The sequence below is a fragment of the Triplophysa dalaica genome, chromosome 3 (genome assembly GCF_015846415.1).
Source record: "Triplophysa dalaica isolate WHDGS20190420 chromosome 3, ASM1584641v1, whole genome shotgun sequence".
Lineage (NCBI taxonomy): Eukaryota > Metazoa > Chordata > Actinopteri > Cypriniformes > Nemacheilidae > Triplophysa > Triplophysa dalaica.
The window spans coordinates 4,446,916-4,466,370 of NC_079544.1; the positions used below are offsets into that span (position 1 = coordinate 4,446,916).

General features: G+C 39.6%; 1 protein-coding gene across 2 annotated transcripts; it reads right to left on the reverse strand.

Annotated features, from left to right (window-relative positions):
* Positions 1-1,453: 1,453 nt before the first annotated feature.
* On the reverse strand, positions 1,454-18,697 carry smg7 (SMG7 nonsense mediated mRNA decay factor). Of its 2 annotated transcripts, XM_056743254.1 has the most exons (23): positions 18,559-18,697; positions 15,367-15,398; positions 14,892-15,009; positions 14,477-14,609; positions 14,162-14,333; positions 13,429-13,500; positions 13,176-13,326; positions 12,841-12,976; positions 12,545-12,707; positions 12,255-12,411; positions 12,006-12,076; positions 11,866-11,926; positions 11,645-11,764; positions 10,007-10,424; positions 9,786-9,927; positions 9,351-9,703; positions 8,903-9,247; positions 6,321-6,470; positions 5,830-5,907; positions 5,350-5,500; positions 5,078-5,248; positions 4,825-4,976; positions 1,454-4,144 (listed from the first exon to the last, which is right to left on the reverse strand). In XM_056743254.1, the coding sequence occupies exons 1-23, from the start codon at positions 18,582-18,584 to the stop codon at positions 4,031-4,033; spliced, it is 3,486 nt and encodes a 1,161-aa protein (XP_056599232.1). In that variant the 5' UTR covers positions 18,585-18,697; the 3' UTR covers positions 1,454-4,030. The 2 variants fall into 2 exon arrangements, with proteins under 2 accessions (XP_056599232.1, XP_056599233.1); XM_056743255.1 differs by lacking the exon at positions 6,321-6,470.
* Positions 18,698-19,455: the final 758 nt, after the last annotated feature.

A 19,455-nucleotide genomic window follows, 5' to 3' on the forward strand; every position in this document is an offset into this window, starting at 1 on the left:
TGTATAGAAAGATAGCATAGGAATTATGTGTTCTTTAAAATATACTCCTAAATACGCTAATTGGGCTTCTGGGGCATTTTTTGGGGCATAAATTTCTATTTTTTTCTACTATAATTAAATAAAGTTCTATTTATTAATGCGCAGTACTGGCATGCAGTAATAAAGTACAGATTATTGTTGTTTTAGGGATGTGAGAACAGATTAAATAAACTACATACTGTAACAAGACCCAAGTACTTTGGGATAGTGAGACACATCGCAATTGGAAATGTAACACGATGCAATTTAAAATGACAGGTACATTGGGCTAATGAAGGCTTTCAGGCAACAATCGAAGCTCTGGCAGGAATAACAACCCAGTAGGAAACAGACATGCATTTTGAGTTTATGTAAAGGCTTATCATAGTTTCACTCAGTGTGGTACTGAGTACACACTGAAATATTCAGTAACAAAAACGGTTCAATGGAGTTTGCATTAAGGAGAAAGATGATAAGGCAGCTGGCATATGTGGTAAGCTGATCTCAAACCATTCTGGTTTCCTGTCAGGAAGCGGTGAGAGGCTGAGGGTTAAAAACCCATTCTCTAACATTTCTAGAGAGCACAGAAAGCTCACAATGCACACGTCTGTGATTTACAGTAAACTTCACTATAGTTTCCTTCCACAGTAGTTGTATGGGTGCAGTGTTTGTGTCCCTGGACAACAAAATCAGTCTTATGGGTCAATTTTTACATAATCAGAAAGCTGAATAAATAAACTTTCTATTGATGTATGAGTTGTGAGAATAGGACAATATCTGGCTGAGATACAACCGTTTACAACTCTGGAATCTTAGAGTGCACAAATATCTAAATATTGAGAAAATTGCCTTTGAAGTTGTTAGTCAAGGGCACTGTGGAAGGTCATTCACTCAAAAAAATAAAGTTTTATATATTTAAGGAATGAAATTTACTAAATATCTTCATGGAACATGATCTTTACTTAATATCCTAATGATTTGTGGTATAAAAGAAAAATCTATAATTTTGACCCATACAATGTACTTTTGTCTTTTACTAAAAATGTTCCCGTGTTACTCGTTTTGTGGTCCAGGGTCACATTTATGATTTGTACTGGAATAGTTCACTAATGTTATTTTGGGGATATTTGGTTCCCAAAGAGTTAATTTGGTCTATATAGTATGTTACATGGTGTATTCTGCAAGTATCCTTTTTATTGCTGCTGCAAAAATGCAAACTATAATGTAATTCATAAATACAATTTATCATATAAAACTTGGAAGATAAAGTACCATTGTAGGTGTCTTGGAAGCAATTGGAGAACCATATAATTTATATGCTACATGAATTTTAGTACTATGGTGTGTGTCAAAGTACCATGGTATTATCATGTGGTATGGCTGCAGTACAAAAACACCTGTGCGTAAACAAAAACAGACTCAAGGACTTCACACATGAGGACATGGTTTATTTTATTAAAGGCATAGCTGATGTCAGCATTTATAAGTGTCCACAAAAAGACAAGAACACAAATCAAGCCCATTATAGAAGGAGATATCCTCACCCCCAATTATTCCCTGACAAATTCCTCTTAAAAAACAAAGAAAAAACTTTACCCGATATCTCCTTCATTCAAAACACAAGGCATTCTGAACGATGTATTTCATGCAGAATTTCAGGAGTGGCAGACTGAATTTAAGTTTGGGAGAACTTTACTTAGTGGTAAATTTACCTGTGCAGTTGCTGTAAAAAGCTGTCTGTTTTGTTCAGTGTTTTCTTTTAGCTTTACCATTGGAATGTTATATTACGGCGCAAAGGCGCAAGGCTGTTGTCCTTGTGATCAGCATGGTAATGTACGTCACAACAGAAGCCACGGTTAAAAGTTGGATGCTGGACAACAGGGGAATCCACATTTACAATGCAGTGAGATACAGGGCGTCCAAAACTAAAGCACATTCACAAGACTGTGCACCACGAGTCCATCCAAAAAAAGAATGTTAGGCATCCACAGCAACCAACCAATCGGAGCACAGACTTCTGAAACTCCTTGTTGAACATTTCTAGAAAAGGAAAAAAGTACGGGGCCTGAGGCTCCCGTCGAAACGTTTTCAAATCTTTAATTTGACCTAAACCGAACTTCTAAGGTTCCTTTGATTATTTATACCTCTATTTTTAATACGATTTTAAATGCAACAAGAGATAAGCACAATCACACGGCAAATAGACACGTCATTTAAAGTTTGTCTTTGATAAAATGTTCTCTACTCAAAAATAAAAACACACTTTATTCTCATCATACAAGAGATTACGTCTGTCGTGTAACCTTCGCCGAACGTAATTTGCCTTTGCTGTTCAACCAGGAAGAAATAACAACTGTGAACCTTTTTATACATATCCCAGCCTATTCGACGCTACCCCTGGCCCCGAAACATTTCTACCAACCAAAAAGCTCAGAGAACCTTAAAAGGTCGACTCAGTGCTATATCACCTACTGAAAAATCAGTATGAGAGAAAACATTACATCCGGGGCCGCTAACCTGAGGCAGCCAATAATATACGTTATAAGAACATTACAGAGTAAAGCAGCAGGGCTATCGCTCTTCCTCCTGTTTCTTAGTGCTAAGCGCAGCGGTAGCTATACGAAAAGTTAGCGTTACTAGCACGCTAACGGTTCTACAGTCCTGTCGGATGTCTTTCGTTAACCCAAGCGCAGTTCTCAGTGGCTTTTGAACTGCGTACGGCGGCTGCAGAGAATGCATATTCGGTCTCCCTGGCTTCCATCCCTGTTTGCTAACAGAGACGGACCCGTTTGTCTAGCTATTCCCAACAGTGCCAACCATGATAGTGATGTGAACAATCCATATAAATGAAACGGAACAAAAAACAACGAAAGGAAAAGAGAAAACACAGACCAGGCACAAAGAGAGCTGATAAAACGATTAAAAGGCAGAACATGAACGAAAGACGCGTCGCGCGTGTAAAGCTAGCGTAAAGATGCTAAAAAAACAGGGAGGAGCAGGAAATACGGGCAGCACATAATGAACTCACCCGTTAGCAGTAAACTATTGAACATATTTACTGAATAATATTTCAGAGAGCTAAAACTGCTACAGAACAAGTCACAAAATACAGTATTGTTAATAATTGCAGTCTCTATTGCAGCTAATGATACTACGTCCTACATCTATAGTCTAACCCCAGCTCTGTTTGATACTGATCGAGCTTCAATGTTGCTATAATAAGCTTCATAATGGTTCCAACGTGAGACTTTCCTCGTCCCGTTCTCCAAACACTTCTTACAAATCAGACTGTACATGACAACATCATAATCCATGTGTCAATCTATCTTCTAATATCCCAGCGTGCTCTCTAGAAGAACAGGTTCATCCTTCATTCATCCAACTTTTTCTTGTTTTTTTTTTACACAGCGACACAGATCCCTCCTCCGAGAAAATGAATCCAGATTTGGAATAAAAAGACGAAAAAAGTCCTTCTTTCTTTGTGTCCCTCGCTGTACCACTCCTGCCCACCATTAAACATCCTTTTCTGACACACACGTGCACAAACACCTTCTCTGCGTGTCGGTAACACAGAGCCGTTTAAGCAGGCGGCATGAGGGCATCTAGTCCAGAGTCTGTAGTCAAGGAGTCCGGATGAGACAGGAGAATGACCTTTGACCCCCAGAGGAAGTGAGGTGGCAATCAGAGAGGAAGGTTGTTTCCCTCAGAGTCAGTGTTCTGCAGCGGCTACGTGCTGAGCGGCGTGACTGGTCAGGCGCTCGCACGCCCTCGTCGCCGTAGATGCACGGGGAGAGAGACAGACAGAGTGAGTGAGAGAGTTAGAGGAGAGTAAGAGGGCTGCACGTCCCCCGTCGGTCAGGCGAGCGGTTCGTTTTGAGCCTGTCGCTTCGCATCGTTCGCCGTCTCCAGCCTCCACGCGCAGGTAATGCTGGAAATTTCCGATTGGAGCTTGTGGTGTTTCACCTCTTCCGTTGAATCGTGTTTCACACAAGTGCTTCTTCCCCGTGGACTCTCAGTGTGGCGGGTTCATGTTGCCGTGGCCGCGCTGCTGCTTCTGTTTCTGTTGCATCAGGAGCTGCTCCAGCGCAGACGGACCGGGCTGCATCATAGAGCTCGACCAGATTGACTACGTAAAGAGAAAGAAGGACGGAAACGTGAACGGAACAAACTCGTGACATCACAGTGTGATCCCCAAATCAAGATTTTATTGATACTTAAAACTTCTGAATATAACTTGGAAAAAAAATCATTTACTTCAATTTATTGCTGAAGTAGCATTTTTGTTATATAAATATAAATTTATATAAATATAAATAATATAAATTTGTTATATAAATAACAAATTTATATTTGTTATGTAAATATATATACAAAAAAAAAAACTGAAGTAAAGTATACAGCAATATAAAAAATAAACAAATAAAATGAAACGGCACATAACAAAATTTCTAAATATTTAACTTTGGTAACCATGAAATTGAAATAAAATTAATAAATATATATATATATAGCCGGAGAAACTAAACAGATCGGTTTTTCTTTTTTTTAAATATAGGTATAAAATCATTTTTATACCCATTTTTACCATATCTCAATTTTATATTTTTTGTTTTCAGTTTTATTAAGTTTTAATTTATAAAAACAAACAAACAAAAAAAAAAAAAATATATATATATATTATAATAAAACTGAAAACAAAAAAATATAATTCACAAAAAGACAGCTATTGCAATGTTTCACGGATGCTTTACAAATATATGAAGCTTGATATCTGCAGAAAAAATGCATGGGAACATCCCACAGTACCTTAAAACTGTCTAGGAGGACTGTAGAGGAATCCTCCATTGGCATGTCCTGGGAAGCCCAGCTGTTGGTTGGTGCCCCCTGGTGCCAGCTGTTTTCCGACACGGATGAGGACGAAGCCGAAGGCAGGTAGTCCAACCCAAAGCCACTCACACCTAGTGAATATAAAACCACCACAAGTTACATTCTTCCTCGTAAGAGCCAGTCCTAAACTGACAGCATCATATGCACTCAGTGAGATAGTTGGCAGTATTACCGGTCTTGTCAGCTTTCCAGCGGTCAGGTGCCCGGCGGTCTCTGCTGTCGGGAGTCCCAATGGGGCCGAAGTTGGAGAAGGGCAGGGAGCTGTGGCTGTGGGTGGGAGGGGATGAAGGCAGGCTGCTTGGGTTGGAAGAGTGAGGGGACTGACTGGCTGGTGTCGAGTGATCTATTTAAAACAATAGACGTTAGAGATATTATTCAAATTACTCTGCGTTACCTGCTTGTTGTACAAAGTGATAAAATAACAAAATTAATAATTTACAATACCTGAGCTAGCAGGAAGTGAAGGGGACCATGGAGTTCCTTCAAACAGGGAGTAGAGAGAGGGCTCCTGGTGCATCATGGGTGCGTCTGGCTTAGACGCAGGGGGCATGTTTTTACCGTAGGCCTCGCTAAAAATGCTGTTCTGGTAGCTCTCCTGTGAAAAAAAAGAAATCCGAATCATTAGCTGAATTTTTTTATTTATCAGAAATTCATTCACTTATATTGGTAAGATGGCGGGTAGTAATGGAGAGAAGAGGGGTGTTTGGGATCATAAAATTCTGTAAGCCAGAACTGGACATGCATTTTCATTTTGTGAATTTTGGCAATTACTTTGTGATCCATAAGAGATAACAAATCCACCCAAAAACCAACAGGAGAAAACACAGTAAATCAAACACAGTGTGTTCAAGAAAACACAGTAAATCACTGCCACCTGGTGACTCTTTAGGTTCATAACACAAGTGAGGACTACAGTCATTTTACCTGAATGGAAAATCGAGGGAGAAGAGAGGACGGACCGATCACATCCGATCCACTATCCAGCCTTGACTGACTTGACAGCTACAGAGAAAAAAGCAGATGAAGCAAAACCATTTTAACCACATCAAAACAAAACAAATACAAGTTCCAAAACTGAAATATACAGATAAGATCAGGTCATTTCTGAGCAGACTGCAGAAAACTGTAATAGTGTATTGCTTTTGCATATTCATTTATTACTTATACATATTTACATACAGTACACAGATTATCAGTCCAAACTGAATCGGTTTTTCAAATTTCTCTTAAAGCACTTCTAGATCTAAAGTTGTATTCTTATCAACTTAAAATCTCACAAAGTATTACAAAATGAATGGGTGTGTCTAACATGACACAGTGTGAAAAGGTTTTTTCGTCACAGTGTTTGTATTATAAACAAATGAAAAAGTCCATCCACTCCAAGCTTATGACATAAAAGGAGGAAAGCTACATACAAAGATGTTTCGTCCAGGTGCAGAGCTAATAGGACCGGCCAAGGCCTGGTAGAAATCATGAGGTTTAGTAAAGAGAAGCTCCTCCTCCTCCTCAAAGTCTGCCAGAGTCTTTAACAGGTCTGGGGGCAGAAGAGGGGAGCTCTTGTTGTCCTAGTGAGAGACGAAGAACAACGGGGAAGGAGGAAAAGAGAGGGAAAGGGAAGAGAGATGAGAGAAACAGGATGTAAGAAAATAGGAAGTAAGGGAAGATCTGCTCCATTCTCACACTGATTTCTGCGTAAGCCAATCAAAAGGCTCCTTTTATCACTGCAATAATTTTGTTGGCCAAAAAGTATGCATCAAACTATATTTCTGGGGGTATAAATGTGGTTTAAAGGACTCAATAGCACCTAAAAATAAATATCTCTCATATCTCACGTATACTGACATCTTTACTGAAGAGTAAAGGCCTGTTCACACCAAGAACAATGACTATATTAGTGTCCAAATAAACTGATTTGGTCACAGTTTCACGTTTTAAATGAATAAACCTTTCAATTTCAATGGACTTGGTTGAATTCGTTTTTAAAAAAAATACAAATTTTCCCTTTAAAATTGTGCTAGATATGCACCAATATAACGGCCAATAATCGGTATCAGTCAATTAAAGCAATTTTCACATGATCAGCAATCTGCAGTTATTTTAAAAAACGGCCGATGACCAGGGCCAAAATATCCCGTCAATCAAATGAGGACATGAAAATGCAATGAATTTGTGCTCTGTATGTAGAAGCTGTTAAGAAACATCAACAGTTTAATATTCAATATTATTAGTCATTATATGAATTAATAACTTTCATAAACGTAACAATATTGAATCTTCAGAATCGGCAGATATCAATCTGAATAATCAGCTATCGGTGGATAAATTTTACATTTATAGTTACTATCATTCGGAATGAACGGGTCTGTAGAGATGTGGTATTAGAAAAGAAAAAGATGAACGATCAGAAAGCGTCCACATCTCATCAAGACCTCGCTGAGATCAAGTTTCGATAAGATAGAAGGCATTTGTAAATGATCTGTAGTAGGGCTGCAGCTATCGATTGTTTTAGTAATCGAGTATTCTACTGATTTTACATCGATTAATCGGGTATTCGGATAATAAATATTTTTTCTTTACTAAAGAGCAATACTAAGTACATAAGACAAAAATAAGACAGGTCTCTTAAAATGAACAACTTATTTGTTTCCTTTTTTTGAAACAAAACTGTATTCCTGAAATTGCTAAGAATAATATCTGTGAAAAGTTAAACCATTTAATACATAACATTGCCATTTACATTCAAAATGCAATTTAATACAAATGTGTCAATTAAAAACATTAATAAAATATAAAGAATATTTTCAAAGGTAAATAATTAACTTCAGCTTACGCATGATGCATTTAGTCTATCTAAAATACTGTTAGTTTCTTTCTTTTTTTACTACTAAATAGTAATATATTTGTCCACATTAAATACAGAGTTAAACAGACTTTTATTTTGATAGGTTGTCGAAAGACGCTTATTTTTTAGTATGTCTGTTTCTTCACTCAAACAATAAAATGTTCGTTCAAATGTTCATGTCCTCATAAAGCGAAGACGCAGACAAATACATGAGCATTAAGGTTGTTGCATGATAAACTGTGCAGTTTATTCACTCAGACACGCAGAACAGACAGATGGCATGTGTAAATAACAGGAACCAGGATTCCACTTTCTGCATCTACTTTTATGGACTCGATGCAGCCGGAAAACAAGTTTCACTCGAAAAATATGCTAAAATAGCAGTTCATTCAAGCTATCACTTATTTATCAGCAAGAGAAATACGTGTGAGCGCGTGAACAGACTAAAATGCGTGTGTCTCATGGTGAATGCGTGAGACTTGAGAGCCCTGTAACATGTATAAAGTTTAGCGGGCGTTAGTAATAATGGTCCGTGGGGAAACCCAGTGTTCCGTGTGTACTGTAATTAAATGGATTAAGCAAAGCTTCGAGGCAACAAAAATTGCCTCGATGATATTTTTGTATTCGAATTACTTGAGTAACTCGAGGAATCGTTTCAGCCCTAATCTATAGTATATGCTGAAGAACCAAAACCATGACATAAATCATAAGAGATAAAACACAAATAAAGGGAACTAAAAGTGAACGATGAGCAGGCTGTGTTCACACTGATATACTTACTTTAAAATAGTATGTGAAATAGTGCATGTGCAACGTTAAGTGAAAAACAAGAAGCGTACTTCATACTACTCCTGACACCATCAAGTTACATTGTGAAGTCAGATATACATTTCTTATTTGCATATAAATGTTCCAGCTCTTAGCTGTCTGAAAGCGATGCTGAAAATGGTCTATAACACACATTTGACCGCAGTTTGTTTCAGCAAACATTTTGAAACCTACCCTAGGTCATGCGTGTCTTGTATACTGAAAACTGCCTACCATGCACATGTAGACGCTACTCAAATTACAATGTCTGCAGTATACAGGGCGACGGTATTATGTTTAGCATTCTTCTCCTAGATAAAATGCTCAAATGTAGATTAAATGACTAACTTCGTATGAAGGGCCTCTGGGCATGTTCTCCTGGTCGGGGCAGAAGACTCCAGGCTGACGTTTGGCCATCCTGTCCATTATTCCTCCCCTGCCCTCTCCTCCCATGTGGTACGAAGGCTCCCAAAAGAAATCCTGGACTTTGACTTCCGGAAACTTCATCTTCTTGTCCATGCTGGGTTGAGGAGGCTGCATGCTCATGGGATGATCGAAGAGGTTCATGGGATCCTGGGTGGGCATGAAGAAAGGCGGCTTGACCGGCATCTGCATGGGCATTTTCTGCATGCTGGGCTGATTTTGGTGCTGGTTCCACATTTGACCCGCCTGCTCGGTCACCTGCATGAAAGGCTACCGAGACAAAAGAAAGATTGTTAGCAGCAGCGTTCACTTTTCAAGCAGTGATCTAATAAGATCCTGTCGGGAAAACCTCGGCACAAACACGTGGCATTACCTGCTGCATGCTGTGAAGATGCGGCGGGCTCTTGCCCAGCTGTGAGCTCTGCTTGGTGGGCGACTGCTGTTGTAATTGTAGCTGAACAGGCTGTTGCAAGGCCTGGGATGGCTGAGGGGGAGGAGGCTGCTGAGACTGGGGAGGACCCTGGTTCAGGACTCCCGGGCCGGATGGCCTCTGCTGGCTGTAGGGAATGTGTGAGGGTTTGCCCGTCTGCACCTGATTAGCAGACTGAGGGTGGGAGGCGGTCTGGAGGAAGGGGGGGGTGACAGAAACACCGGCGGGGAAGGTGAAGCCCGGGCTCATGGAGAACGCCACAGGAGGAGGAATCACATAAGCAGGTGGAGCAAAACCTGAGAACACAAGCACAGATAAATAAATACTTTGGTCTAGCACCTTTAGTGTGTGTGTATGTGTGTGTGTGTGTGTGTATACCTGGTCTGCTGGGCAGAGGAGGGAAAGCTCCAGGGTGGTGAATGGGAATAAACTGAGAAGAGCATGTGGTCTGAGTCTGTGTGACCGGAGTCTTCCTCGCTTCAGACACTGGTGTCTTCCTCATCTCAGTCTGAGTCTTCACCTGCACACAAAACAAGAGTCAAGTTTATAGTCGCACGTGAGGTGACCTTTGAGTGAAATGAAATTTGAACGAATCTCACCAGCTTCCCAACATCTATTGATTTATCGTGACTGGTCTTCTTCACCTCACTCTTCCTCTTGCCCTCTTTCTTCTGCTCGGTCTTCGCTTGTATTCCATTTCCTTTATTAAAGCCGGCTCTGTCCTTCACTGCATCCCTCTGCTGCAAGTTCCTGTTCAGCTCTTTGCTCTGCTCGCGGGGTTTGATGTTCTCTTTAAACGTGACCACGGGTCTTTCGCTGGCGTCCAGAACGCTGTTCTGGTTCTTCCCGACAGACAGGACAGACTTCAGGCCCTGGGTGCTGTCATTGGGTGTCTGCTCTCCGTTAGATGACTCCTGGAGTACAGGTGTGTCTTTCTCCTGTGGCTCCTCCACCACCATCTCAGGGATGTCGGTGATGAAGAGCAAAAGGCCATCACTGATGCGATACTGGATCAACCTGTTGGAAAAATGACATCGCGCTCCTGAGTAAAATATTTGAATGAGCCTGTGCTAAATCTTTGTCTGCTGGAGGCTAAAATACGGTGTAAGCGCATGTTCATGAAAACAGAATCAAATTTTACAGTTCTTCAATGGATAACCAAAATGACCTCATGTCTTGCTTTAGAAATGGTAACAAACTTGGTATATTTTGGTCCATTTGGGATGTGTTTTACACAATATATAGGCATTTAAAACTGTACATGAAGATTGATGTGATTTATTTATTTATTGTTGCGATGAAGAAATCCTCATTATTGCGCACATTATGTGTTTATAATGTTTAACCGATAAAACATACTCAATGACTTAAGATTAACCTTTTATAGTATGAAAAAGACAAATATTTGAACAAAACCGAGGTGAAAACATCTATGTTCTCTCTATTATTAGTACATTTGTTACCGTATACATTGCAGATTGTTTACTGTAATACTGTAATACATGTTTAGGGGTCATTCTCACCAAACAACTAAAACATTATGGCAATAAAGATTTTAATAAAAAAGCAAATTGTTACACAATGCATAAATACATGATATGATAAACATAACAGTTTTCTCTACCTTGCACAAGCATGCCTTTAACATAGGAATGAATTATTTAGGTATTTTATTGCCTTTTTTGCTGAAATTCTCATTACCGTAACACATCCACATTTGTCTGATTGAATGTATCATCCGTTGTAATTTAAACAGAGTAAAAATTGTATATTCTAAAAAAGAACATTAGATATTCTACTAGATGACATAAAAAATGTAGAATATATCAATAAAAAAATCATGATATAGTGAAAATAATAAGTATCCATGATATTCTCCATGATATATCCATGAATTTTTAAGGCCCTTTTCTTTAAAAAAAAATGTTAAAAATTGTGTCAAAAGGTCAGTAAAAAGTTCAAAATTAATTATATTCAACAATTCCTAAAAATTGTGTTGGAAATTTGTTAATGCAAGTGTTTTTAGGAAAATCCTTTTCTACACTTTAAACCAGGATTTTGTGAGAATCCCCTTTATAATGTATCTCTACTGCTGAACAGGCAGATGTCAAATGTGACCAAGGCAAATTTCAGTAACTCCCTCTTGCACCTAACAAAGTTGTAATGAAATATGGAAACTGAAAGATAGATGAAAGAAGCCATGAGTAAAATAAAACAAAAGAGAAGCAAAGACTCACTGTGGTTGGTTGTCAGCCACCCACTTGCCCTGGCTGACAAGTCTCTGGTGTCGGTCATGAACTAACAGGCTCTCTTTGCCAACCACCACCCCCTGGTGTCCTTTAGAGAAGTCTAGCATCCTGGAATGTTCATGAACAACAACATTAATACATCAAATACAGCTAACAGATGAAAAAGCTCAATTCCAGCAAGAAAATATAAAATGCTAAGGAAGGGTTACCGTAGTGCGGGCCGAAGGGCCAGAAAGCCTTGCAGCTCAAACTCCTCGGGCAGAGGAATCACTGTAAAAGACAGTCACAACATTAGCAGTGCATTATGTGGACTTAATCAAAATCAATTTCCAATTTAAGCGTGTGATACCTGATGCATCTGACACGTCCTCCTCCTTCGGCTGAAAGCTGTTCAAAATGGACACCAGCCACGGCCAGATGCTGCGAGATACCAAAAACGTGTCATTTTAACAACGTTCAATAGCCCAGAATACAGGCTCAGGAAGAACCATATTAAATATCATCACAAAGTAATCCAAAGAGATTTTTCTTAAATTTATGAGATCATAACTTATTTCCGTTTCTGCAAACATAAGGTATTAAGGAAAAAGCTTCTTACTGCTGTCGCTTGTCCACGGCACTTTCATTAAACACGTTGGCCCTCAGCCTCAGCCAATCCAGTGACACTTTGATAGCAGGAAGCGGGCACTCCCCCGTGATCTCCTCTCGGTTCTTATTAAGTAAAGCACGGCTTAGCATCACTCCCAGGAAAGACACTAAAGGAAAAAACAATTCCATTACAACACCAACACAAACTACAGCTCGTGAGACGGTTACATCTGAACGATCGAATCGTCACTTTCTTTAACACCATCACTCCCTAGATATGAGTAACAGAGCGGTGCGTACTAAAGAGGCCGAGGAGCTGGATCCAGCTGATCTGTTCATCCGAGCTGTAGCTCTGCTCATCCGCCTCGTTGCTGAAGTCCCTAAGGTGGTGCAGTTCAAAGAGGTTTATCACCGTGATGTGCACCAGCTGCTGGGAGCTGAAGGCTTTCTGGAGAATCAGTCTCTGTAGGGCAATTTATAAACAGAACGTCAGAAGAACTCATGGAAAGATGATCCGTCAACAATGTTTCAGTGAGCACGGTGTTTTGTTTGGAGTCATCTGTGATGTGTTCAACGCCTAGCGTTTTTGGCCGTACCTGAAACTGCTCTTCCAGCTTCTCTCTCAGGGTGTTGAGCTTGTCCAGGCTTTTGCAGAGATAAACGTGGCCGTGGAACTTGATGAAGGCCTTGATAAAATCAGACACGCTCCATTTTGCTTTGACCTCGTCACGGCTGTACGAGGTTAAAGGAAACACAAGAATGAAGCGTTAACAACTAAATCATTTATTTACCTCATCCAAAATGTACCTCCAGATTCAATGCGAGCTCATTTTAAAATGTCCAACTGACAGTACTGACAGGCTTGCGAATTTGTAAATCTATGTACTGAAAGTTATCCATATCTGCAGACCCATTAGGAATATCATCTGACCTCTCGAGGGCCTTGGAAAGAGCTTTCTGCAGGTTGGTGGATGCAGCAGGAAAGGGGAACTTGACAGCAATGCTCCTGCAGTAGTAGAAGATTGTTGTGAGGTGATCTCCTTTGGAGGAGGCCAGTATGGCCAGCTGATTGTACGGTTGTCCTGGGAGTTGAAAGAGTAAAAACATCAGGTTTTTGATCTTTTTTTTCTAACCGTAAACCGTGTGTATGAGGACGTGTGAAAATTGAATAAACGGACACAAACCATTAGAAGGGACAAGTTGAGCTGCATGTCTGTAGTACGACTCAGCCTGGCTGGTTTGGTTACGATAGCGCGCTGTGGATTGCATAAAATGACAAATAAACCAGTAAGACACAGTGCATAACATGAATGCTATTTTTATTTATAACACATGACATATTTCAGAGCCACACATCTATGATTTTTAAAGGGGTCATATGGCGCGAACACGTGGTTTCTGGGTCTTCGGTGTGTTACGAGTTGCCCATGCATGTATTAGACACGTAAAATTGCAAAAATGTAAGTGTCGGAACAAGAGATGCTTTCTTTTTAAAGCGAATGCTCACCCTGACCTGCCTAGAAACGACTCGTGTAACCACACCCCACAAATCCACTTCAGTTTGTGGTATGAGTTGACTATGACCGCCCAAATGTATACATAATTCAGTATTGTCAGCACAATTCCTTTGGAACCCAAATATAGTAAGAGGCGTTACATTTCCGTCACACGCTTGCATTATTCGACCAATCAGTACGCACTGGCTAACTGGCAAATCATAGCACACCTCGCTTTTCACGGTATGTGGAAAATACAGCGTTTTTTAACATTAAATCATGTATACACATTGCATTACATCTAAAACAAAACAATCATTTTCGTTTTAGCCGTGTCGTATGACTTGAATACGTTATTCAAACATTACTCAGACATTACTCAATTATTGATTAGTTCATTTTCATTTTGGAGCAAGCTCACCGATATCTCCAAGATGGACGAGACAGTGTTGGCAGATGTAGGAACAAGAGCTGGGCTGGGGCTTCACGATGGCGCTGGTGCTGCTTTGTTTATTGCTGATGATGCCAAGCTGTGACGATTTCACACGGCAAGGCAGGTCCACATTAAACACCGTACACAGCTCCTGCAACAGCTGAAAAGAACCAGAAACAAATTGGATCTCCTGCAGAACCTCATTTTTGAGGGCAGAATGACATAGCACAAAAGCATGACAATTGGTCATGTGGCACACAGCTTCTTCATCCACAATCTGCATCCAACCGAAACAAAACTTACTTGTGTGTAGAATCCGCTAGCTGCCTCGAGAAACAGGGAGAGATTGGCCTGCACCTCACTTCGATTGGGGTTGGCCCTGTTCTTAGCTTGACTCTGTAGTGTTGTTATTTGATTCTTAAAAGCATGGTTCCAGCTGGAAACACGAGTGTTTAGAAAACAAAATAACAGTCAACAACATTTACATTTATGCATTTTTTATCCAAAGCAACTTCCATTGCATTATACTATACATTTGTTTCTGAGTACTTGCAATCCCTGGGATCGAACCCATGACCATGGTGTTGCTAGCGCCATGCTCTAACCACTGAGCTACATGAAAGCTGAAATCATTGGATAAAAGCTGAGAGAGGCATGCCTACATGCCTGCTTGTGCATGTAATGTATGTGAATCAATGTGTATTATTAGCATTCTTACAGATCCTGTTCCACTTTCTTGTCCAGGGCGTACTCCAGGTCTGTTACCAACATCTTCTGGTATAAATCCTGAAGAGCCTGTCGTGATGTCCAGACCTCCGCCGCTCCAAGCTTTGAATCTGCACAAAACACAGGGAGGAACATGTCAAACGTGACTCCGACTATGGCCGCCTTTCAGTTCCTTTGAAAAAGACGCCCTAGTAACCACATTCAATGCCATGGTTACCAGAGCGACAGAGGTAGGATGACAAATATGAAACACAGCAACAGACTGCGAGCAATCTCTTAAATAAAATCCCCAATCTAATAACATCATTCAAATTCTTATTACTACAAATAAAACTGAAAGAGATTTTTCAATATTTGGAAGGATATTCATATTTTTATATACAGGACATTTCAAAATATATTGTAGATGATCACTATATGTTTCTAACACGGTAAACAAGAGATGAAACTGCACTGATAGGCCATACCTGTCATGTCAGCCTTCAGGGCCTCTGCCTGCCTGCTCCGGAAAAAAGTATAGATTAATAATATTGCATGAGACAAGATTAGATTTACAATCAGATTTAGCAAACATTTTTCTTCTGATAAGGAACATATCAAGCAACTAATCATACAAGAGCCTACAACACTCATGATGCCCAAAGCAGAAGTAATATAGCACGGCAAAAATACTTTTATGAATACAATTTTCATACAAGGACTGTTCTGGATAAGTTAAGTGATAACATTGTGATGGTCTCAGCAGATCGGATGGAGCCTGGAAGCGCATTTCAATGTAGGTAATATAGAGGGATGTTGGAGAGGTCTTTTGAACACCTGTCTATTGCAAGACCGCACTATTGCACTGGTGCATTCTGACACTCTCTGGGTCATATTGGACGTGGTTTTGATTGATCTTATGGGACCATTGATCACATAGATCAAGGAAAAAGATCACGCAACGGTTCTTGGGATCATGACCCCACAATCGCCAAAAGTAATGGGCTCACAGCGTCTTGAAACAGATTCTGGTACTTTTATGGAAAATGGAAATATGAAAGGCTGATACTTTGAAAAAACGGCTTGCAAAAGGCATTTTGAAAGACTAAATACATTTACATTTATGCATTTGGCATACGCTTTTATCAAAATCGACTTACATTGCATTGTACTATACATTTGTTTCGGACTTTGAGCAATTTACTGGGATCGAACCTATGACCTTGGCATTGCTACTGCCATGCTCTAGCCACTGAGCAACAGGAAAGCACACCTCAACAAATCTTTATTTCCCCCAAAAACTGTCATTCCATGTCACCAGAGATTATACAGATTATGCAGAAACAAACAAGAACAAATTAAATGTTTTATTTTACCAGCGAGATTTATGAAGTCTGAGTTATCGACATGTCATTACATATACATGCACTAGTATGCTTTTGTTTTAAATTTCACTTCTGCTAATAAGTTTAAAACGTTGTTTTCACACATTTTTGTTTGCTTTAGAGGACATTTGTTAACCAGCCAAGTCATTTGTATTCTTTTAACAAGGATGTGTGTGGATTTTGGAGCTTTGAGGTAAAGTATCGTGTGATAAACGTATCACCCTGGATGTTAAAATCGAACAATATTTGGATTTTTTTTATCATCCGCAAATCTTTGCATTTGGCAGATAAATCCCATCATTCACCATATAGCGCATTAGTGCTTTGTTCCCTAAGAAATGCAACTCGAATGCAAAGCAAGCACCTGACAAAAAAAATCTTATACATTTGTCACATTAAAAGGGGTTTATTCATTATTTACTACATTTAAATGTCCACTACGAACATAATATAATGTGGGGCTGAGCTATGTGACGATGTTATCGTATACCTCGCAAATTTCCAGATGTCGATAACAACAGACAGATACCAGACGATAATCAACAATAATGGAAAATTATATAACTACTACGTGTTATAACATTAGCATGCGATGTAGGCTTTAGCGTGAACGTTCATGTGCCCAGGAAGACAGTAACAGTGACGCAATTTTGGAAAAACGCTGTTTTGTTCGGTCATTTGAATGTGCTGCTGTTTTCTGCCGGTCGCTGCACAGATAGACGTATCACTGTCCGAAAGATCTTCGCATGCTCAAAGTCAAGTCTGACCGCGGCTTTAACCGGCCACATTGCTTTTTCAATATCAGCACAGCAATTAAAAAACATGGACTTTCATTACATTTACATAAAAAATATATATATTTTAATTAACTGAAGATAGAAAACCACATGCATTTGTGGTGATGATTGATGAGGATGAGTAATTTATGAGTATATTCTTCTTGGATTAACTATTCTTTAACTAAACACCTGCCCACTCATGTCCCAATATAAAAACAGGTGAATGTCACTTGAGATCACAATGAGGTTGATTGAATAAGTCAGTGGTTGATCCATAGTTTGTGTAAACCCTCACCTAGACATCAGCTTTAATTGATATGATGCTTCAAAACCCAAACAGAAACTAATACAAAAATAATGTTTCAGCTTTTATGTTCCTCTTCAACCGTTTCAGCAAGTATCAAGCCGAAATACCAAGTCGTGTACCATCCACAGTCTCCGCTCACTATCACTATGGCGACAGCACCATCATTCCATTACAAGACATCCCCTCACAACGTGCCGCTTACAACAACTTAACACGTAAAAATGAGCGAAAGAAACGCTTTGAAACGTTTTGATATCGTTTTGGATTTGTCACTTTCGTGCGGCAAAGAAATACAGCACGTTTTACATAACTTACAATCTCTCTCAGCACATTCACCTCACATTGTTTTGATAGCAAACTCAAGGTTACTGACGCCATCAGCTTAAAAAACATTAACCTCACCGATCCCAAGACTCGATTTCGGTGGCTGACAATAACGAAGACGTTTCAAAAATAATTGTCATATTGAACCAAATAAACTGATCTTTGCCCAAGTCGAACAGGTTAATATCTGGGCATGATATGAAGATTAAAAAAAACTATGAATACACGATTACAACAAAATGCCAAAAAACAACAGTCACATTCTGATAAAACCAAAGAGCCAAAACAATATCAGTAAGTTACGTCGTCGCATCTCTTCCAACGCGGCAATGAATTATTTAACCTGAAATGAAAGGAAAATGGAGCCCTAACTACAGCAGCTACGCAATTTCTTTACATTAGGAAAACATAAAAGTATTTTTATTTCAAGCCAAATCAAATCAAATAACGTATTCACCTACAATCTTGAGTGAGCAATGTGGTCAGTAACCAGCGAGCATGTGTGACTGGATTGTTTTCTGACTTCCTCCAGCGGTATGTTTGTAGCTAACACGGGCTAACACATCACAACACCTAGCATACACTTTCACGTCAGATGTGTAGACGGATACACGTATTGTCCTCGGTGCACTTTATTAAACATCACGTTTTGCTTAAACACAATTCTATCAAGCATTCGAGTCAACATTGAAGTAAAACATCTGCTCATTCTGCTAGCATTCAGTTTCGTGTCTCGACAACATGCTATTATGCTAACTAGCCTGCCATCTAGCACTGACAGCCGATGCTAACCAAGCAACAATCCGACCAACCAGATCTGGCCTCAATAATAAAACCACGAACTCGGTCGCCGGTTACAGTCCGATTATCTTTACTTAAACTTACCGCAAGTATTGGGCGCAGAGGTTCATCCTGTTGGATCGCCGGTCTTTTAGACAACGACAGGTTCACAAGCTAAATCTACACCAGGCGCCATATTGTCCATCACATCGTCATTGGTAGAAAGCTGTCCAGACGTACACAGAGGAGCGCGCTGCCTACGTCACATGCCGCGCCCCCTCGCTCTCCTACAGTAATTACATTTTGGGCATTTTTCCAAACGGAAGCAAGCATCCCTGTGCCCTACTCCCTTCGAAGGAGACCTTGTGTGGTCTGTAACCCAAGGACAGCTGCTTAAACCGAGTGTTTATATACATGGCTTGTCCTTCACGTGGCATCAAGATACACATATTAAGGAGTATAATTAGGTAACAAATAATTATTATTAAAATAATAAGCAACAATGAACAGAGTTACTTTAAATAACTTACTGTTTTACTGTTCAGATATCAATTATTCTTGCAAGGGTTCATCTCTGTAAAACAAGTCTGTGATCAAAGGGAAGCATGCATCTATACACAATATTTCAAGTCTAGGTGGGGTAGCATTGAATAACGTTGTGAGACATGGACCATGTATCAATTCATTTTTTCAAACTTGACAATTTATGTGAAGTGTTTATTGTGCATTTATTATCAAGAAATCCCTAATTTTTTGAACTGTTACTTACCACCAACCAATAAACATAAAACTGTGCAACTTCGTAATTATATAACGATCTGTTTCCACATTAGAAGTGAATAATAGTCGAGGGCTTCAGAAGCTTGTTTTGCTCTTGATGAGTCACTCTGCTGTTTAAAAATCAAATGCCTGTCACCAAGGCCGGTGTTAACATATCGCTCATGCAATGCCAAATATGTGACTAAAATGTGAAATGCATTCTTATAAAAGAGACCAAATGGA

Bases quoted from the DNA above. Each gene is read 5' to 3' on its own strand.
- smg7 (XM_056743254.1), bottom strand. From the start codon at position 18,584: ATGAACCTCTGCGCCCAATACTTGCG. The intron at 15,010-15,366 runs GTATGGCCTATC...TGTTTTGTGCAG, and splicing joins CCTGAAGGCTGACATGACAG to ATTCAAAGCTTGGAGCGGCG. The intron at 10,425-11,644 runs GTGAGTCTTTGC...TTTTTCCAACAG, and splicing joins GTGGCTGACAACCAACCACA to GTTGATCCAGTATCGCATCA.